Source organism: Falco rusticolus, chromosome 10, assembly GCF_015220075.1.
Source record: "Falco rusticolus isolate bFalRus1 chromosome 10, bFalRus1.pri, whole genome shotgun sequence".
NCBI classification, from domain to species: domain Eukaryota; kingdom Metazoa; phylum Chordata; class Aves; order Falconiformes; family Falconidae; genus Falco; species Falco rusticolus.
In genome coordinates this window covers 21,915,518-21,930,810 of record NC_051196.1, presented here as the reverse complement: position 1 = coordinate 21,930,810, position 15,293 = coordinate 21,915,518, and the positions used below count along the sequence as shown (strand labels likewise).

Sequence of the window (15,293 nt, the reverse complement as noted above, 5' to 3'; positions counted from 1 at the left end):
GCCTGCACCGTGCCCACCCCTGCCTGTGCTGTGCCCACCCCTGCCTGCACTATGCCCACCCCTGCCTGTGCTGCCTGTGCCATGCCCACCCCTGCCTGCGCTGTGCCCACCTCTGCATGTATGGTGCCCACCCCTGCCTGTGCTGCCTGTGCCGTGCCCACCCCTGCGTGCATGGTGCCCACCCCTGCCTGTGCTGCCTGTGCCATGCCCACTCCTGTGTGTGTGAGACCCCAGCCCGTGGCCCTGGGCTGCTGTGGGCAGGCAGCGGTGCCCACCTGCAGGCAGGTGATGTCTGCCCTGCCCGGGGGGGGTTGCGGGGGCTCTCGAGGGGCTGCAGGGCATCTGGATCGGGCAGTGCCAGCAGGTCCCATCACGGGGGTCTGTAAGAGTGCACCCGCTGCCTGTTACCCCCTGCTCCCCCACCCCCTCCTCCCCCCCCCTCCCCCCCCCCGAGCGATATCCTGGGCTGGATTTTAGGAGGTTTTAGACCCATTCGCTGCCCCGGCCCACCCCCCGCCCCAGCAGCCGTGCGCACCTCGCTGGGGGGCTCACGGGAGCGGGGAAGTGCTGGACCCCGTCCCTGCCCAGCAGCAGGGTCAGGGACCACCTGAGCCCCCCACCTCACCCAGGAAGGGCTCCCAGGCTGCCTGCAGGGACTGCAGCCCCCTGCCTGCTGCATGGCCCCCACCTGCCCAGCGTGGGGGGAGGTGGCTCCCGGGTGTCACAGGGGTAGGGGACAGCTCCCAAACCCTACCCCTGTGGGGTGCCACGCCACGGCCCCCCGTGCAGGGTGGGGGGACACGAGGTGGGGGACTTGGGGGCACCAAGAGGGGATGGGAGCACATGGGGCAGGGGGGAGGAGGCTGGAACTGCCATGGGCACAAAGGCGGGGGGTTGCTGAGGTGACAGGGCTGGGGCCCAGGGGGGCAGGTCGAGGGGGTCAGACCGCAGGGGCGGGGTGGAGGTGGGCGGGGGGGGGTGGGTGGGCTGGGGGTGTGGGTGGGCAGGGGCGGGGTTCCAGTGCGGCGAGCGCCCCCTGCTGGACAGCAGTGCGGTTGCCATGGGGACGGGCGCGGCCTGGTGGGCCCAAAGCCCAGGCCCAGGTGCAGGTTAATGTTCAGGTTCAGGCCCAGGCCCAGGCCAGCCACCAGCAGGGCAGCGTGGAGGCGGCAGCTGCAGTGAAAGGTTGGCAGGTTGCAACAGCCCAGAGCGGGGCATCCGGCGGGTGCACATGCTGTGTCACACCCCCGAGGCAGCATGTTAACCCCCAGGTGCTCCCTGTGCAGGTGAGGGTGAGCACAGCACCCGCAGGGCCTCCTGCACCAGTGCCCCGCCTGTGGCTGCGTGTGCTGGCTGCTGTGCCGTGCCTTGGCCATGCGCTGTATTCTGTCTGCCCAGCTAAAGGAGTTTTTGCCTTAAAACCACCTGAGGGTGGTGCATTGTGAGAGGGCCTCTGACATGGCTGTGTTTTGGGGAGTCTTGTTTGTATGTGTGGGCAGGTTTAGTTGCAACAGGTAAAACTCTTCCTGCCCTGTCCTCTCCAGGGCATTATTTCCACTGCAGCACGGTGGCTGAGTGGGGTGCATTCCCGCCCTGAGCCTTCATGCCCATCAGCCATGGCACGAACAGAGGCTGAGGGTGGTTTGTAATGCTGGGCTGTACGCTGCCTGCAGAATCAGTGTGGGCAGCGCTGATCAGTGCTGCCTGTCCTGGTGAGGAGGGTGCTGACTACAGAAGAAATGGTAGAATGTGGATTGTCTGTTCTAGCTCCCTGTGTTCATGCAGAGAAAATTGAAATCTAGCCTTCTCCTCCACGAAGAAAAAGCAGTTCTCAATGGTATCTGTATTTTTTTGTCTTTTTTCTCCTCAGAGTATGTAGTGTAGTTGATCCCCAGAAACTTCTTAGGGGCAATTAAAGTGAGTCAGACTGTGGGAGAATTTGTTGTGCTGAACCTTGTATTTCTCTTTCTACCCAGCTGAGTCAGAGGAACTGGTTAGTGAAGAGTCTGAAGACATTTCGGAAGCAGTTAGAAAGTGAAGCAGGAAAGCTTGAGACAACAAAATATGCCTTTATTCCAAAGACCTTCAAAATGCCTTCAGAGTACCATTTGTTTGTGGAAGAGTTTAGCAAGAATCCTGGCATCGCTTGCATTATGAAACCTGTAAGTACGTGCTCTCCCAAGGAAAGTGAGACAGAGATGAATGGATGCTTTCGTTCTGCAGAGAGAGAAGAAAATATGCAGGAAATCCACAGGAAGAACTGGGCAGAGCAAGGTGGCTAGGAGCAGCAGTGCTCCTGGCCAGTTTCGTGATCAACACGTACTACCAAAAACACCTCTTGTGTAACAATTCATTTCAGCAGTTAGAAGACAGCTCAGTTTATTTTTAGAGCCAAAGTTAACTCAGTAGTGAAGGTATAAAGTGCAGAGTTCTTGTATGGAGGAACAGATTGTGCTCCCTGGGGTTCTCACTGTGGGGTTATGGCTGAGTTCATGCTCTACAGTCTTTCAGTTTGGTGCAGGTGTGCAAGAAGGTGGATGTGTGTGCAGGGCAGCTGTCTAATTGGGCTTCAGGTGAAGCAGCATTCTGGGGCAGCCCCTAAAGATGGAGCTATGAAAACATCTGTTTGGTTTTAGGGAAATCCCACTAGGTTAGATGTCAGCTGGTGTAAGTCCAGCCAATTTACTGAACGGATGGACTTCCATCCTGAGAATGTGAAGAGATTACCGGAGACACCACAAGCAGCCTGGAATGCAAGTTGAGGCGGATTTGTTTGGCATTAGCTTTTCCCTGCCCTGTGGTTAGAGACCTGAAGGGTAGCCTTATGCTCTGAATCACATTTCTGCCCCTCCCTGCCTTGCCCCCCCCCCCCGCCCCCAACCTGAGGCTGTGCAGCAGCTTCCACTTCAGCCAGTGTCCTGGGGACCAAGGAAATATTGTGTTTCCTTTAGAAATTACAACAATACAACATGATGCTGAAAAATGCCTTGCTTCTGCCAGATGATTCAAGCCATTTAACATCATGAGTATCGTGCTGTGGTGCCTAATTAAAAATACACCCATCTGTGAGACCTGCAAGCGAGCAGTCACTTTGCTTCGCGCAGCAGGTCTCGCGAGGAGGCTGGGACAGGAGGATTCGCCTTACCCTGCAAGTCAGGCCTGTCGGTAAGGGCACACTTGTGAGAAGTGAATGAGAGGTAATTATGCAAACTAACGTGAATTACAGCCAGGAGGATAGCAGCTAGTGATTATCTAACTCAACAAATGGGGATGTGTTAATTGGCAACAAAAAACCTTATATTAAGCTGATTTTATGCCCACAACCTCAATTAACATGGTAAATAACCAGAACACAGTAAACAAGGGTATATGAAAAACTGTGATTACTGAAATTATACCAACAACTTAAACGAAATAGTTTGTGGCTGACCTCAAAACTCACAGACAAGTAAAAATAAACTCCATGTTACTCCTTCTGTTGGTCTGTGCTCTTGAGCAGCCCTGGTTTGTGATGTCTCAGGTTGCCTACTCCCACACTCAGATGCAGTAGTAGGTCAGGACGTGCACAGTGCCAGATCGTGGGGCTGCAGGAGTCTGGGCCTCCTTTGGAAGGTGCCCTGGGGAGCCTTGCTTCTTGGGTGGCTTATCTGGGCCACTTGTCACCCCCTTTTCATACATCATGCAGCCTAGGCTGTCTTCAGGATTTTTCTGCTCTTGCTTGCTATAGTTCTATGACATCTTTCACGACTTCCCTGTTTAATTAAGTTCTGTAATGTATACAAATTTAAAATGTGACTCAACAAAATCCCCAGCAACATATGTTGTGTTACTTATATTTCTGCAAGCATGTGACAGAGTTTGTTTATTCGGTACTGTGGAACTTCCCCATGGGCTGCCTGCCTGCTCTGCCCTTTCCTCCAGAAATCCTCCTAACAGTTACAAATCTGAGTTTTTTTTCACTAGAGAGCTGTTGTTGGAACCCCCTGCCCCCATAGCCTTAAATAAACGTGCTTGCATACAAAGAGATGATGAATCAGGTTATGCAAGGCTTCTACACTGAAATTCTGGGAAACCACAGGAAATGCTAACATTAAGGGCAGTAGCTCTGCTCTTCCATCTGTAGGTTGGCAGGTCACAAGGTGAAGGAATTTGCCTGTTCTGAAAACTGAAGGATATCATTGATTGAAGAAGGTGAGAACGACTCTCTGCCTCCTCTTTGGGGAGTACCCAACAGACATTTTGTTCTTTTGCTCTTACTTCATCCTCCTCCTGCTGGTGACTTGTTCTGTTCTCCTGTGCCTGTCTCGTGCAATACTCCTTCACCGTTCCCCAGGGCAACAACAAAGTTTTTTACGGAGGATTTTCCCACATGGTCAGATACTTTGTCTGGGATCTGACTTTGTACACTTTGTGTACAGTTTTATATATAAACTTCTGACCTTAGGCACATTAACATTAGGCAGCAACATCAGCAACTGGGTTGTATCAGACATTTCTCTGTGGTTGAATGTTTGACTTGAGTTTATGTTCAAGTGACATGTGTAAGTGCAAACTGCCATTACTATGTCAGAAATGTATTTCCTTGCCTTCATATCCAGTTGTTTCTTTCCTCTGCTCCCAGAACATCCCACTGGAGGCCTGGTTATCCATTGGAGGTGGATCTCCTCGCTTTTCTAATACACAATTTAGTTTGAATAGCAGAGATGATCACTGTATCTTACCTGTCTGTGTGTGCCATAAAGAAGGGTAAGAAAAGGATGGTACAATTCTACTACTTGATATTAGATGCATCAGATAAACCTTGTCCCTTCTGACTCCTGCAAACACCTACAGGATTCGGGTGTCCTGTCACGGTCACCCTGTCTCCCTCCAGTCTTTTTTCATTGGAAAACTGGTGTCACCAGATCACTAGAAATGTCAGTGTTGACAGATCAGCTTGGACCGAAGTTGAAATGTCATTCCTGGTTTTATTGTTAGTGGTTGAATTTTGGCAGCCTTTCTTCTTCCTTAGCTTCACAGAACGTAAAGACAGGGTGATTCATGGGAAAGAACTATTTGATTTCCTATGTGTCACACTTGCTACTGTATTGAGTTTGGTAGCTTTCATTTGATTAACACATCTTCCCAAAAGGTATCCCACCTCACTTTGATGGCTTAGGAGACAGAAAAATCCATCACTTCTGTCCGTGAAAGTTCATCAGAGTTCACGCTTGCTCTGAATGATCAAAAGCCTTTCCAGAGTGGGGGTACAGCAAACTGCCTTGGGTGAGAGTGCGCAGAGGTTTGGAGACACGGTGACATGAAGAGCTCCATGCCAGCCACAGGGTACAGTACTAGCTCAGGGCAGTCACTCTTTCATTTTCTAGATATCCATCTTGATTACTTCTGATTTTTTTTTCCTGCAATTTTTAGTGAGATGCAATCATGCAGTGTTGGATTTAAGCTCAGATTGCTGAAGCCTTTGATTACAGTCAGGGAAGACAATTAATTAGTATTGGGGCAGAAGAGGAACGTTTAGAGAGATAATTCCATATTTGCTTGTTCAGTGTCTGTCTGTCTTTGATCCTTATCTCTGCTTTATTCCAGATGTTCATCTCACACATGTGGCAGTGCAAAAGACTGCACCTGATTATGATCCTGGGAAGGTGAGGGTTATGTACTGTCTGCAGACTATTCCCCTGCTGCCTGCTGTTGGGGCTGTCCTGGCAGATGCAGACAAAGCTGACCTCATCCTGCCAGCTGCCACACTGCGGACGTGTGCTGCTGCCACTTCGCTGTGCTGCCTTGTCTCCTGTTACCCATCAATGTGATTTCATTGATAGCAGCTTTCAGAGAGAGGCTGGGAAAGTGGCTTTAATGTCACTTTGCAGCTGTCTGCACATCTATAAGGCTGTTCTTTTTGACTTTAAACCTAATAACTTTCTGGTTAGCGCTCTTCTGAGATGTAGGTGTCACAGCTTAGCCCTTTGCTTCTAAAACCTCAGCGGTACAGCAAGGTTGATATTGCTGCACACAACAGTCACTATTAAGCTTCCTCAAGAGGTGGCAGCTGAGAGAAGGAGAGGGAGGGAGGGGGAAAAAATTTAAATGAGCTGTCAGATTCCTCGTGAATCCGAGGTGAGGGTCAATGTTTGAGAGTAATGGAGGATGCTGTTGAACTTATTTTATGGGCTGTTGCCTTCTATAAATCTCTCTTGTCTGTAGGGAAAGGAGAGTCTTTGCAAGTACCCTGATAGAAGATGTTGATTGCTCTTAGGGATCTTCTGGTGGGGACCTGGGGACTTTTCCCCCTATAGCTGTACAGTAGTCCAGCCTGAAGAGTTTAACTGCATTGTGGTTGGTGGCCCCTATCTTCTGGTCTCTGGCTTTTTACTAAGAATTCTTGCTGGGCTGTGGAGACCATAAGGTCATGACTGAAAAACAATCATGTGGACTAAATGTGTGGTCATCTGTTGGGAATGGCTTCATATAATTGTGTTTGGATGTCTCAAGGCTGCATGTAGGTGACTGAGCAGCTCGGACAGAACTTGACTGCCAAGCGTGGGGCAGGGTGGGTGTACCTTTTCTTTGTGGATATGGATAACACTTTCATCCACAGCCTCCAGAGTGTGCAGAAGGTGATTAATAGTGACAAACATTGCTTTGAGCTCCACAGCTAGGACATCCTGATCCATCAGGATCTGAAACTGTAGTAGTGTTAATAAACATACAAGGGGTTATAGCATCAGGCCAGCTGCTTTCCCTGGGACAGGGGCATCTCATGATGCTTCTGCATCTCGTAGGTAGGTGCTTTCAAGCTGGCTGAGGGTGACCCACTGAGGGGAAAGGCAAGTGTAGAGAGGTTTGAACTGTTCTACGCGAAGGCAGCTGATGTCTGGAAGGATAGTGCTGGTTTTGCTCAGAGTATCAGGGTTTATTACCTGGGTGCAGCACCACGTAGGTGCTGTAGGATCTCTAGCCCTGTGTTGTGAAACTGCCAATTTGGCTTTTTCTGGAATATGTTCCCCTCCAAGTATCAGCATATCACAAGTACCACAGCACTTGCCAGAGGTGGAGGGTTACTATCATCTTTTGCCTTACAGCAGTGCCCCATCAGCACTGACAAACCTCCAGCCAGTGCCAGTTGGCTGCCAGCACTAAACATAACCCATGTCTGTGGTACACTGGCTAAAAGGCAGACCCCGGCTGAAGGAGGTCCCTCCTGCTAATTGCGGAGAAAAATACTCCACAGGAGTTGAGGATATTAAAAAAATAACCAACAACACAACCCACATAAAAAAACCCCAACACTTTAAAACCTAATTTGACTCTAGATATTTATTTTTAAATACAGATTTTCTTATTGGCTAAGTAAAAATATGTATCATTAAAATTCAGCTGAAATTCTTAGAATTTTATCTGCCACATACGCAACCGAAGTATTGCAACAGCAGGAAGCCAAAAGTGCAACTGACTTGTCATTACAGGAGTTGAGAAAAACAGAAACAGCAAATAGCACTTCAGAAATGACAAGCAAATAGGAGTATTATTCTTTCAACCTTAATCATGTAAAGTGCAAGCAGTACCATAGGTAAGGAAGTTTCCCTTAGATAGGATTTGACGGTGCTCTTCTACAAAATGTCTTCTCTAATTTTTTTTTTTTTAAACTCTTCCCTCTAACGAGACATGGTAGCTGGTATACCTGTTACATCCCTGTGTCCTGGCAGCTTCAGTCCAACATTTCACGTGGTCCCACTGGGGACAACTTTATTTCACATAAGCAAATAAATGCAGCTCAGCTGTGGTCCTGGGTAGCTCTAACTTGCAGAATCTACTCTGTTCATAGCCTCAAACCAAATCACCAGGCTTAGGCAGCCTGCACATAAAGAGCTGGAGTAACTTCAGTTGGTCAGGAAACAAATGAATCAGAATGAAGTCCTCAATGTCATCACAGCACACCGATAGTGCTGCGGTGCTCTTGTAGGAGAGCTGTTTGAATACTGTGTTGTGCTAGGAAACTGTTCGCAGGAGACATCCACATTCTGCCACTAAAAAAGGGTTAATGCTCATTCCGTGAATTCTCCTCGACATTTACTGCTTTAGCTAGACTTTGGTTTTCACTTATATGTCTTTCTGGAAGCTGGAGGGATTTTTTTCTGTAGTACCATTGAGAACAGGAATAGAAACTTTGCAATAAGCTCAGAATGTTCTTTGGCTCAGCACATGGGAGAGAGATTTAGGGTTGGATTTCCGATTGCTTCACACTTACTCCTGCCTGCTAGCAGGGTAATGATTTTGTGGACAGGTGTTTAGATGAACCATTGGCAAAATTGCCTGTTTCTCCCCAATTTACTGTTGTTGTATCTCCTCAGCTGGCTTCTAGAGGTAAATGATTCACTTTCCTTCACTGCCAGTAGCAAGAAAGAGCGTAAGCTCATGTCATCTTCTCAAAGACATACTTCATATTGTGGACAGGCAGAGCAGGTGGGCAAAGATGTTTATCACCATCTAAGGGGTTTTATTAAATCGCTTGGAATGGTGGTCTGGTTCCATGTATTTCTTGGCAACTGATTGTAATATTCTAACCTTTATAGCGATTAAATGATAAATTTCCAGGAACAGAGCAAACCAAGCAAGTGTGCTGCCACTTCAGAGTGGGAAACAAAGCAGCACGGGGCTGCAGAAAGAACGAGTCCATATCAGAGCTGGGACTTGCACAAGAGCTCTCTTTCAGAGGCCCTTCTGCATTGTGCCTCCCACACTCACGGCTTCTGGAGCACTCTGTTCCAAGCAGCTTGTCTTGCAGCATTTTGTGATTGACTTTACAACTGTGCTAAGATATTAATAGTAGAAAGATGTCCATGGCTTTCAGCTGTTCAACTTTGTCGCTGATTGTCTGGGAGTTTATTCCTGCGTGCAGACAGATAATTGTCATTGCTCAGGTACTTCAGTACATACATTTGACATTGTAGGCTGACAGGGAGGGGGAAATGGAGGCTTTGACCTGATAGGGAACAACAGACCTGCCAGCAGAGGGGAGGCCTGGGTACTCTGGTGAATGACAGCATCGTGGCACACACATTTAGGTGACTGCTCATCCAGTGCTGGCAGGGTGCCCTCCTCATGTCCATCTGCACATCAGCAAGCGGACAGCATACACCTTTCACTCAGGATCAAAAGAACACGAATGGGTGTGTGAGCCCTTACAGGATTAAGAGACCAGAAGGAGCAAAAGCTTTCCAAAAGTGGGTGTAAGTGACCAGGCTGCAGAAGTGCCATTGAAAACAAGCATGTGAATGCAATGGCAACGGTTTTGTTCCTAGTCCTGCTTTTCAAGTGTTAAAGTCACAGCAAAGTTTGTCACATGCCAGCTTTGCTGCAAAACCCTCTCTGCAGTCACTGTGGTGACTGTTTACTGGGCACTTTTCTGAAGCTAGTTGAGTATTTTACTGCTGGGAAGTAGTACTTGGATTATGGAGCTTACTTCTGAGAGGCTGACATGCATTGTTACTTGGTTTTGCAGTATGCAGCTCAGTGTGCCTACAATCTTCTCTGGCTCTAGCTTCTAATTAACAAAACACAAGAGCAGCTTCACCTGAAAGTAGGACATTACCTTACCTCTACAGGAAGAGATTGCGATGATGTGTAACTCCCCTTCTAACATTTTCATTGCAGGCTGCTACAATGACAGGAAGAAACAGCTTCTCAGGAATCTTTCTGCACAGCAAAGTGTAATGCTGATCCCAAGCTCTATATGGGAGAGATGACCACGGATGAAGCTCACTCTTCCTCCTGTCAGGCAGTACCAGTTCCCACTTCTCTCTGGTTACTGCTGGTTCAGCACCAGACATTGGCCTTCTTGCTTCTGAAGGTTTCCCAGCTCGGAAACTGCAGTGAGAGATTTCATAATGGCTGACACAAGACACGAGGGATGCTGGCTTCTCAGCTGTCCATCTGCACTCGCAGAGCTTAGTTCTGCACTGTGTAAGAAAATAAAGGGGCCAAACATTTTGCACAGCAAAACAAAGCTTTTGGAGAAGGCAGGGACCTAATCCTTCTACTGCTACTACTATGGAAACATGTCAGAGCAGAAAACCTGTTGCCACGATACTGTAAAAATAACCTCACCATCACATTAGAGACGTTGACTGGCTGTACTACAGAGGTTATGTAAGAGTGCGGCTCTAACGCAGGGGCTTGGCACCGTGTACTGCTGCTCACTTCCAGAAGAGATGCAATTTTCTGAAAAAGCTGCAGGCAAGACAGTTCTGGTGATAAGTCCGTGTTATTTTTAATCTGTGTATCTGAAACTTAAGCCTGAAGTGGATGGCCCTGCTTCTTGCAGAGGTACATTCAGAGTACATGGTGTTAGCTACAGAATTTTAAAACTTAGATCAAGCAATGCTCGTTGGCTTTTTAGATTTAAAGAAATCACACTTCAGTCTTAAGGAGTCAGAAACAGGATATTTTTTGGAATTCTGCATAATTTGAAGTCTGTGTGGAACTGGACAAGGCAGCACAGGGCTGCCTGGAGAAGGCACCTCTGACCTGTTAGCTGGAAGGCATTCAGGGAGCCAGGAAAATGGTGGTGCTGTGTTTAAAGTTCCACACAGCTGTGCAGAAGGGAAGAGAGCAAGGAATCAGGCCCAGCTCTGTGTTAGGCATGCAAGGTTTGACAGAATGGGCGAGCTGCCTCAAAAGCCAGAGAAAGAAGGTCGACTGCTGTGTTTAGAGTTTTCAAATTCTATCCAGAATTATCTCTACAGAGGTTCAAAAAATAAAGGGCTTGGCTGGACCCAAACACTTTCCTGTACACAGAAAAAAACCCCAAACACTTACTGGAGTCCATTACTAATTATTATTAATTTTTTTTTCAACTTCTTATGGTCTTAACAAAGTTGTGCTGGGGTAGCAAGTTCAGACTGAAGGAGGTAGTGTAGAAGACAAATTTTAAAACCTTTGAAGAAACTATTACTAGTTAAATCAATTGTCCTTTTACTACAAAACAGGCTCAGTGAGTATTCCTCCTCAGCCCTCTTCAGGCTGTTTTAAATACACATACATTTTATCCCTTCATCTAGTTTTGAAACCCTTGTTTCTGTGGTGTCTTGCCTTTCAACTTAACAGTAGAACATGTTTTCCCAGCAAGACTGAAAGGATGCTACCACCTCCTGTCCCTCCCTACACATCTTTAAAGGGATTCCTGACATGCCTCAGATGTACAGCTTTGCTTTGTTTTAATACCACAGGCGCACAGAACTCCTCTTCTGTGCTTTGGGCACACTGTGGATTCCCAGTTCCTCCTACTCTTGTTCCTGACATGACAATGAACCAGCTCTGAAGCCAAACTCCAGAAGCGCTTGCATAAAAAAAACAAGAAACACACACGGAGTTAGGAATGTCCTGCTGCTCTGATTTTAATAATCCCACTTCCACCCCAGCCATGGGCATTTATTTGCCTGGTGCTGTGTCCTAGCCCGTGCCTCGGCACAGTTCTGCCACCCGGGCTGCAGCAAGGAGCAGGAAAGGGTTTGTGATCCAAGGAAAGTGCAGCGTCGTAGCTGAGGAGCCAAACACTTCCCAGCACCTGCCAGGGACCTCACCCGGGGTGGGCCCCAGGCACACTGATGTCCTCCTGCAAACCGCAAAGGCTGCAGCTATTGCAGCATGAGCTCCATGAGCAACAGCCTAAAGAAGCGCTGTGACGATGGCACGGACACCTCAGCCCTCCAGGATGCGATTGATGAGCTTCATTTCCTCAGCCGTCATGGGGTTCAGGTTAAATCCCTTCAGCTCAGCTTTACCTAAGAGAACACACAGAAAAATCAGGATTTTGCTACAAAATATGTGAAACAGTCCGCATTAAACTCTAGCGGGGCTGCAGGGAGGGCAGGGACAGTCCCAGAAGCTGCTGTGGCTGTGGGGTCACCCTGGCGTGATGTGGAGCCTGTTTAGGGTGACAGCTGTGCACCAGGAGCCATACAACACTGCTGGAGCAGGGAAGGCATTGCAAAGCCAGTGGGAAAGCAGCTGCAGGAGCACACAGAGCTCAGGAGTTTCTGGACCCTCCTGACATGCGATGTCTGCTCCCAGATACCAAGAAGTATCTGGGAACAAGAACACAAGTGTTTACCTTGAGCTTCAAAGAGGCGGTTGACCTTCACACGCAGCTCTTTCCGGAGATTGTTTATCTCCTCATCCAGATGTTCCTGGTCTGAGACAAGCGGGACAGGAGTGAGGAGGACTGCAGGCTCTGGGGTGAAGTCTGAGTCTCCCACAGGACACTAGGCACAGGAGCCCAGGCCAGGGGGTGAGAGAGGGCTCTTCCCCAGCTACCTTGGGGTCCCACCTTGCCCTCCGCTGCCCATGGGACTGAGCCCCAGGCTGCTTCATGCCCGAATCTGCTTCCCATGGCACTGCCTGGGACAGCTGAGTGATGGCCAGAATCAGTTTGTGGCTGCTATTGAGAGGTTTCGGGCACTTGGAAGCTAGACAGAATCCTGTTTGTTTTTGTAAAACCTTATCGTTAAGAGTGCATGTTGGCAGAGCCTTCGGGGCAGCCTGCCTTACCCTTCTGCAGCATCTCCTTGGTCTGTGCTTTTGGGAGCTCGATGAACATGTTCCCGAAGCAGACCATGGCCTTGCCTGGGGGAGAGGGGGGAAAGGAAAGGGCTTTGTCACGGCAGCTTTTCTCCCCGGGCACTGCTGTCCCTCCGGCTCAGCGCCGGCTGAGGCAGCACCGAGGAGCCCAGCCCCACCGTCTGGCTCCGGGTCCTTCTGCAGCGCCCGCAAGGCCTCGCGGTTCCGGTTCCGCTTCACGTCCAGGTCCACGATCTGCAGCGGGAGAGAGGCTGTCGGTGGGGCCGGGGCCGGGACTGGGGGCCGGGGCCCGGGGCTGTGGGCCGGGGCTCGGGCTCGGGCTGGGGCCGCGGCCGGGACTGGGGGTTGCGGCCGGGACTGGGGGCTGGGGGCTGTGGCCGCGGCCGGGGGCGGGAGGGCCGCCGGGGCCACCGCGAGCGACGCCGGGCCGGGCCGTACCTGCTGCCGTGCCGCCAGCACGTCCTCGGCCAGCTCCTCCACCTCGGCCAGGTAGCGCAGCACGAAGGCCGGGTCCCGCGCCATGGCGGGGCCGGAGCCTGGCCGCCGCTCGGGGCCGGGGCCGGTCCGGTGCCGCTCGGGGCCGGGCGCAGCTGCAGCCGCGCAGGCGGGTTCCGCGGCGGGAGGGTCCCGGTGGAAGCAGCGTCCCCTGGCGGCCGCCCCCGGGATCGCGGCCCCGCGCGGGGCATCGGGAAGCCCACGGGAGTGGGGGCGAGCCCGCTCTGGAAACACGCGTGGCCGGGCTCGTGGGAGGGAGGCGAGAGCAGGCGGGAGCAGGCGGGCGGCACCGCGAGGGGCAGCGATCACCGGGGCCCGGGAGGGCTCCGTGCCCGCGGGGACTCGCCGCCCGGCGGCAGGACGGGGCGCTGGCTGCGCCGAGTGGTGCTGAGCCCCGGCGGCGCGGGGAGCCAGCCCCAGCCCCACAGCCAGAGCCAGCCCCATCGCCAGCCCCGCTTCCCGCAGCCCGGAGAGCCCCCCCACACCCCTCCCGTGAATTATTTATCCCTGGCCGTATCCCACCCCCTCTCCCTGCTCCCCCCAGCACCGCGCCACTCTCGGCCCTTCCTCGATGCCGGGCACTGCTGCCATGCAGCTGGGCTCCCTGCAGCATCAGGTCGCCTTTCTGTCCCCTTCCCCGCCCCAGAACAGAATAAAAAGCACTAAACGCGCTGCGGGATTGGCTCAGATTCCATTTCATGAAGCTGGGTCGCTCGTCCCGAGCTCAGCGGAGGGGGGCTGCTGTCCCCGGGGGGGAGCCGGCTGCAGTCCCGGTGGTCACCCTCAGCCAGCCCCGATGCCCCCCAGTCTGCGCCGGGCAAAGACCAGCCCTGGGGATGCTCGGAGCAGCCACAAGGCACTGCCAGGGTACCACATCCATCCTCTGCCCTGAGTGATCCTGCCCATGGGCAGGGGGAAATACTGCACCTCAGAATGGCTTTTACCCCCCCCCTTCCCACCCCAGCCAGCCCATGAGCAAGAGGAGATGGAGAAGCAGTGTGGGAGGTGCAGGGAAACCCAGCGCTGGTGGCAGGGACGGGCAGACCCTCACCGTGTGAGCTCTGTGGTGGGAGAGGGGCCCCAGGGCCCCCCAGGGCCAGTGGCTAACAGGGGATGTGGGTTTTGTGTCCCCTGTCCCTGCTCTGGACAAAACCCCAGAGCAGCGCTGCTCCTCCCTGTGAAACTGCCCGGCTCCCGGCTCAGAGCCACTGGCCCTGCTGCTCCTCCAGTGCAGGCACCTCACGGGTGCTGGTTCTGCACCTGTTGCTTGCTGGTACAACGTGCCACACGCTTTCCTGGGGTTCTGCATTCTCAAATTGCCCAGAAAACGTTGACCATCCTTCAGCGTGGCAGTGCCCAGCCAGCCCAGAGTTGTAACCTCCAGCTCGCACGGTGCTGCCAGCTCCTGCCTGCTGCGGGTCCGGCCATGCCGTTTCCCTACCCAGGGAATGTGGTGCCGGACAGTCATGGAGAAGCGCTTCTCATCAACTGGCACCTCGGAGCCCTGAGGCCAGGGTGGAGGGTACTGCCTTGGCACCAGCCCCCCAGCTCCTCCCTGCTCTGGGGACCGCTGCCTGCTCTGCTGCTGTCACCAAGTGGGTGCTGACCCTCAGCAGTAGCTCTCGGCTTTCTGAATGTAGCCCTGTCCCCATGCGGCTGGTGCTGCCTCCCTGGCAATGCTATTCAGTGCTGCGTGATGACAGCGACGGTGTTGCTTCCCCATTGATGGTGGAGGGACCTTGGTGTCTTGGATTGGTGCTTTCACGGGAGGGAGCCCTGACAACCTGCCCAAGGCACTGAGCGTGGGCTGGGGGACAGGAAAAGCACCAGCTGGGCTGGGGAGACCTGGCCTGCTGGCTCATGCCCTTCACAGGACGCATCTTAGCAAGAAGCTCCCCAAAGGATGCATGGTGACACCCCCTCCAAGTGCTGTGGCACCTCTGGGCTGCTGGAGATGGGAGTGGCTGCACGGGGACCACAGGGGACAGCAACGGAGGGAGTCAGGCGGTGGCTGGCTGGTGGTCACCACACTTCTGTGGGCAAATAATCCCTTAAGGGAGATTACCCAGATCAGAAGATTACTGGCCCTAATCCCATAAGGTCATTTGTTACAGCTAACTGGGGAGACCTCCTCCGTCTGCGGCAGCATGTGCTAAAATAAGGCGGCTTCCAGGGGAGCAGTGGAAGTGAGTACTAATGCACAGCATCCTGGCTGTGCT

At 52.0% G+C, this 15,293-nt stretch overlaps 1 protein-coding gene across 1 annotated transcript; it reads right to left on the bottom strand.

The window, feature by feature from the left end:
- Positions 1 to 11,371: 11,371 nt before the first annotated feature.
- PDRG1 (p53 and DNA damage regulated 1) lies at positions 11,372 to 13,533 on the bottom strand. The gene is made up of 5 exons (XM_037402843.1): positions 13,018 to 13,533; positions 12,738 to 12,813; positions 12,550 to 12,624; positions 12,113 to 12,193; positions 11,372 to 11,783 (listed from the first exon to the last, which is right to left on the bottom strand). The coding sequence occupies exons 1-5, from the start codon at positions 13,516 to 13,518 to the stop codon at positions 11,701 to 11,703; spliced, it is 816 nt and encodes a 271-aa protein (XP_037258740.1). The 5' UTR covers positions 13,519 to 13,533; the 3' UTR covers positions 11,372 to 11,700.
- Between the last annotated feature and the right edge of the window lie 1,760 nt (positions 13,534 to 15,293).

Excerpts from the sequence above, each read along its gene's own strand:
- PDRG1 (XM_037402843.1), bottom strand. The coding sequence starts at position 13,518 with ATGGGGCTGGCTCTGGCTGTGGGGCTGGGGCTGGCTCCCCGCGCCGCC. Across the intron at positions 12,814-13,017 it reads TGCTGGCGGCACGGCAGCAG|ATCGTGGACCTGGACGTGAA; the intron begins GTACGGCCCGGC and ends CTCCCGCTGCAG. Across the intron at positions 12,194-12,549 it reads CAAGGAGATGCTGCAGAAGG|ACCAGGAACATCTGGATGAG; the intron begins GTAAGGCAGGCT and ends CGCTTGTCTCAG.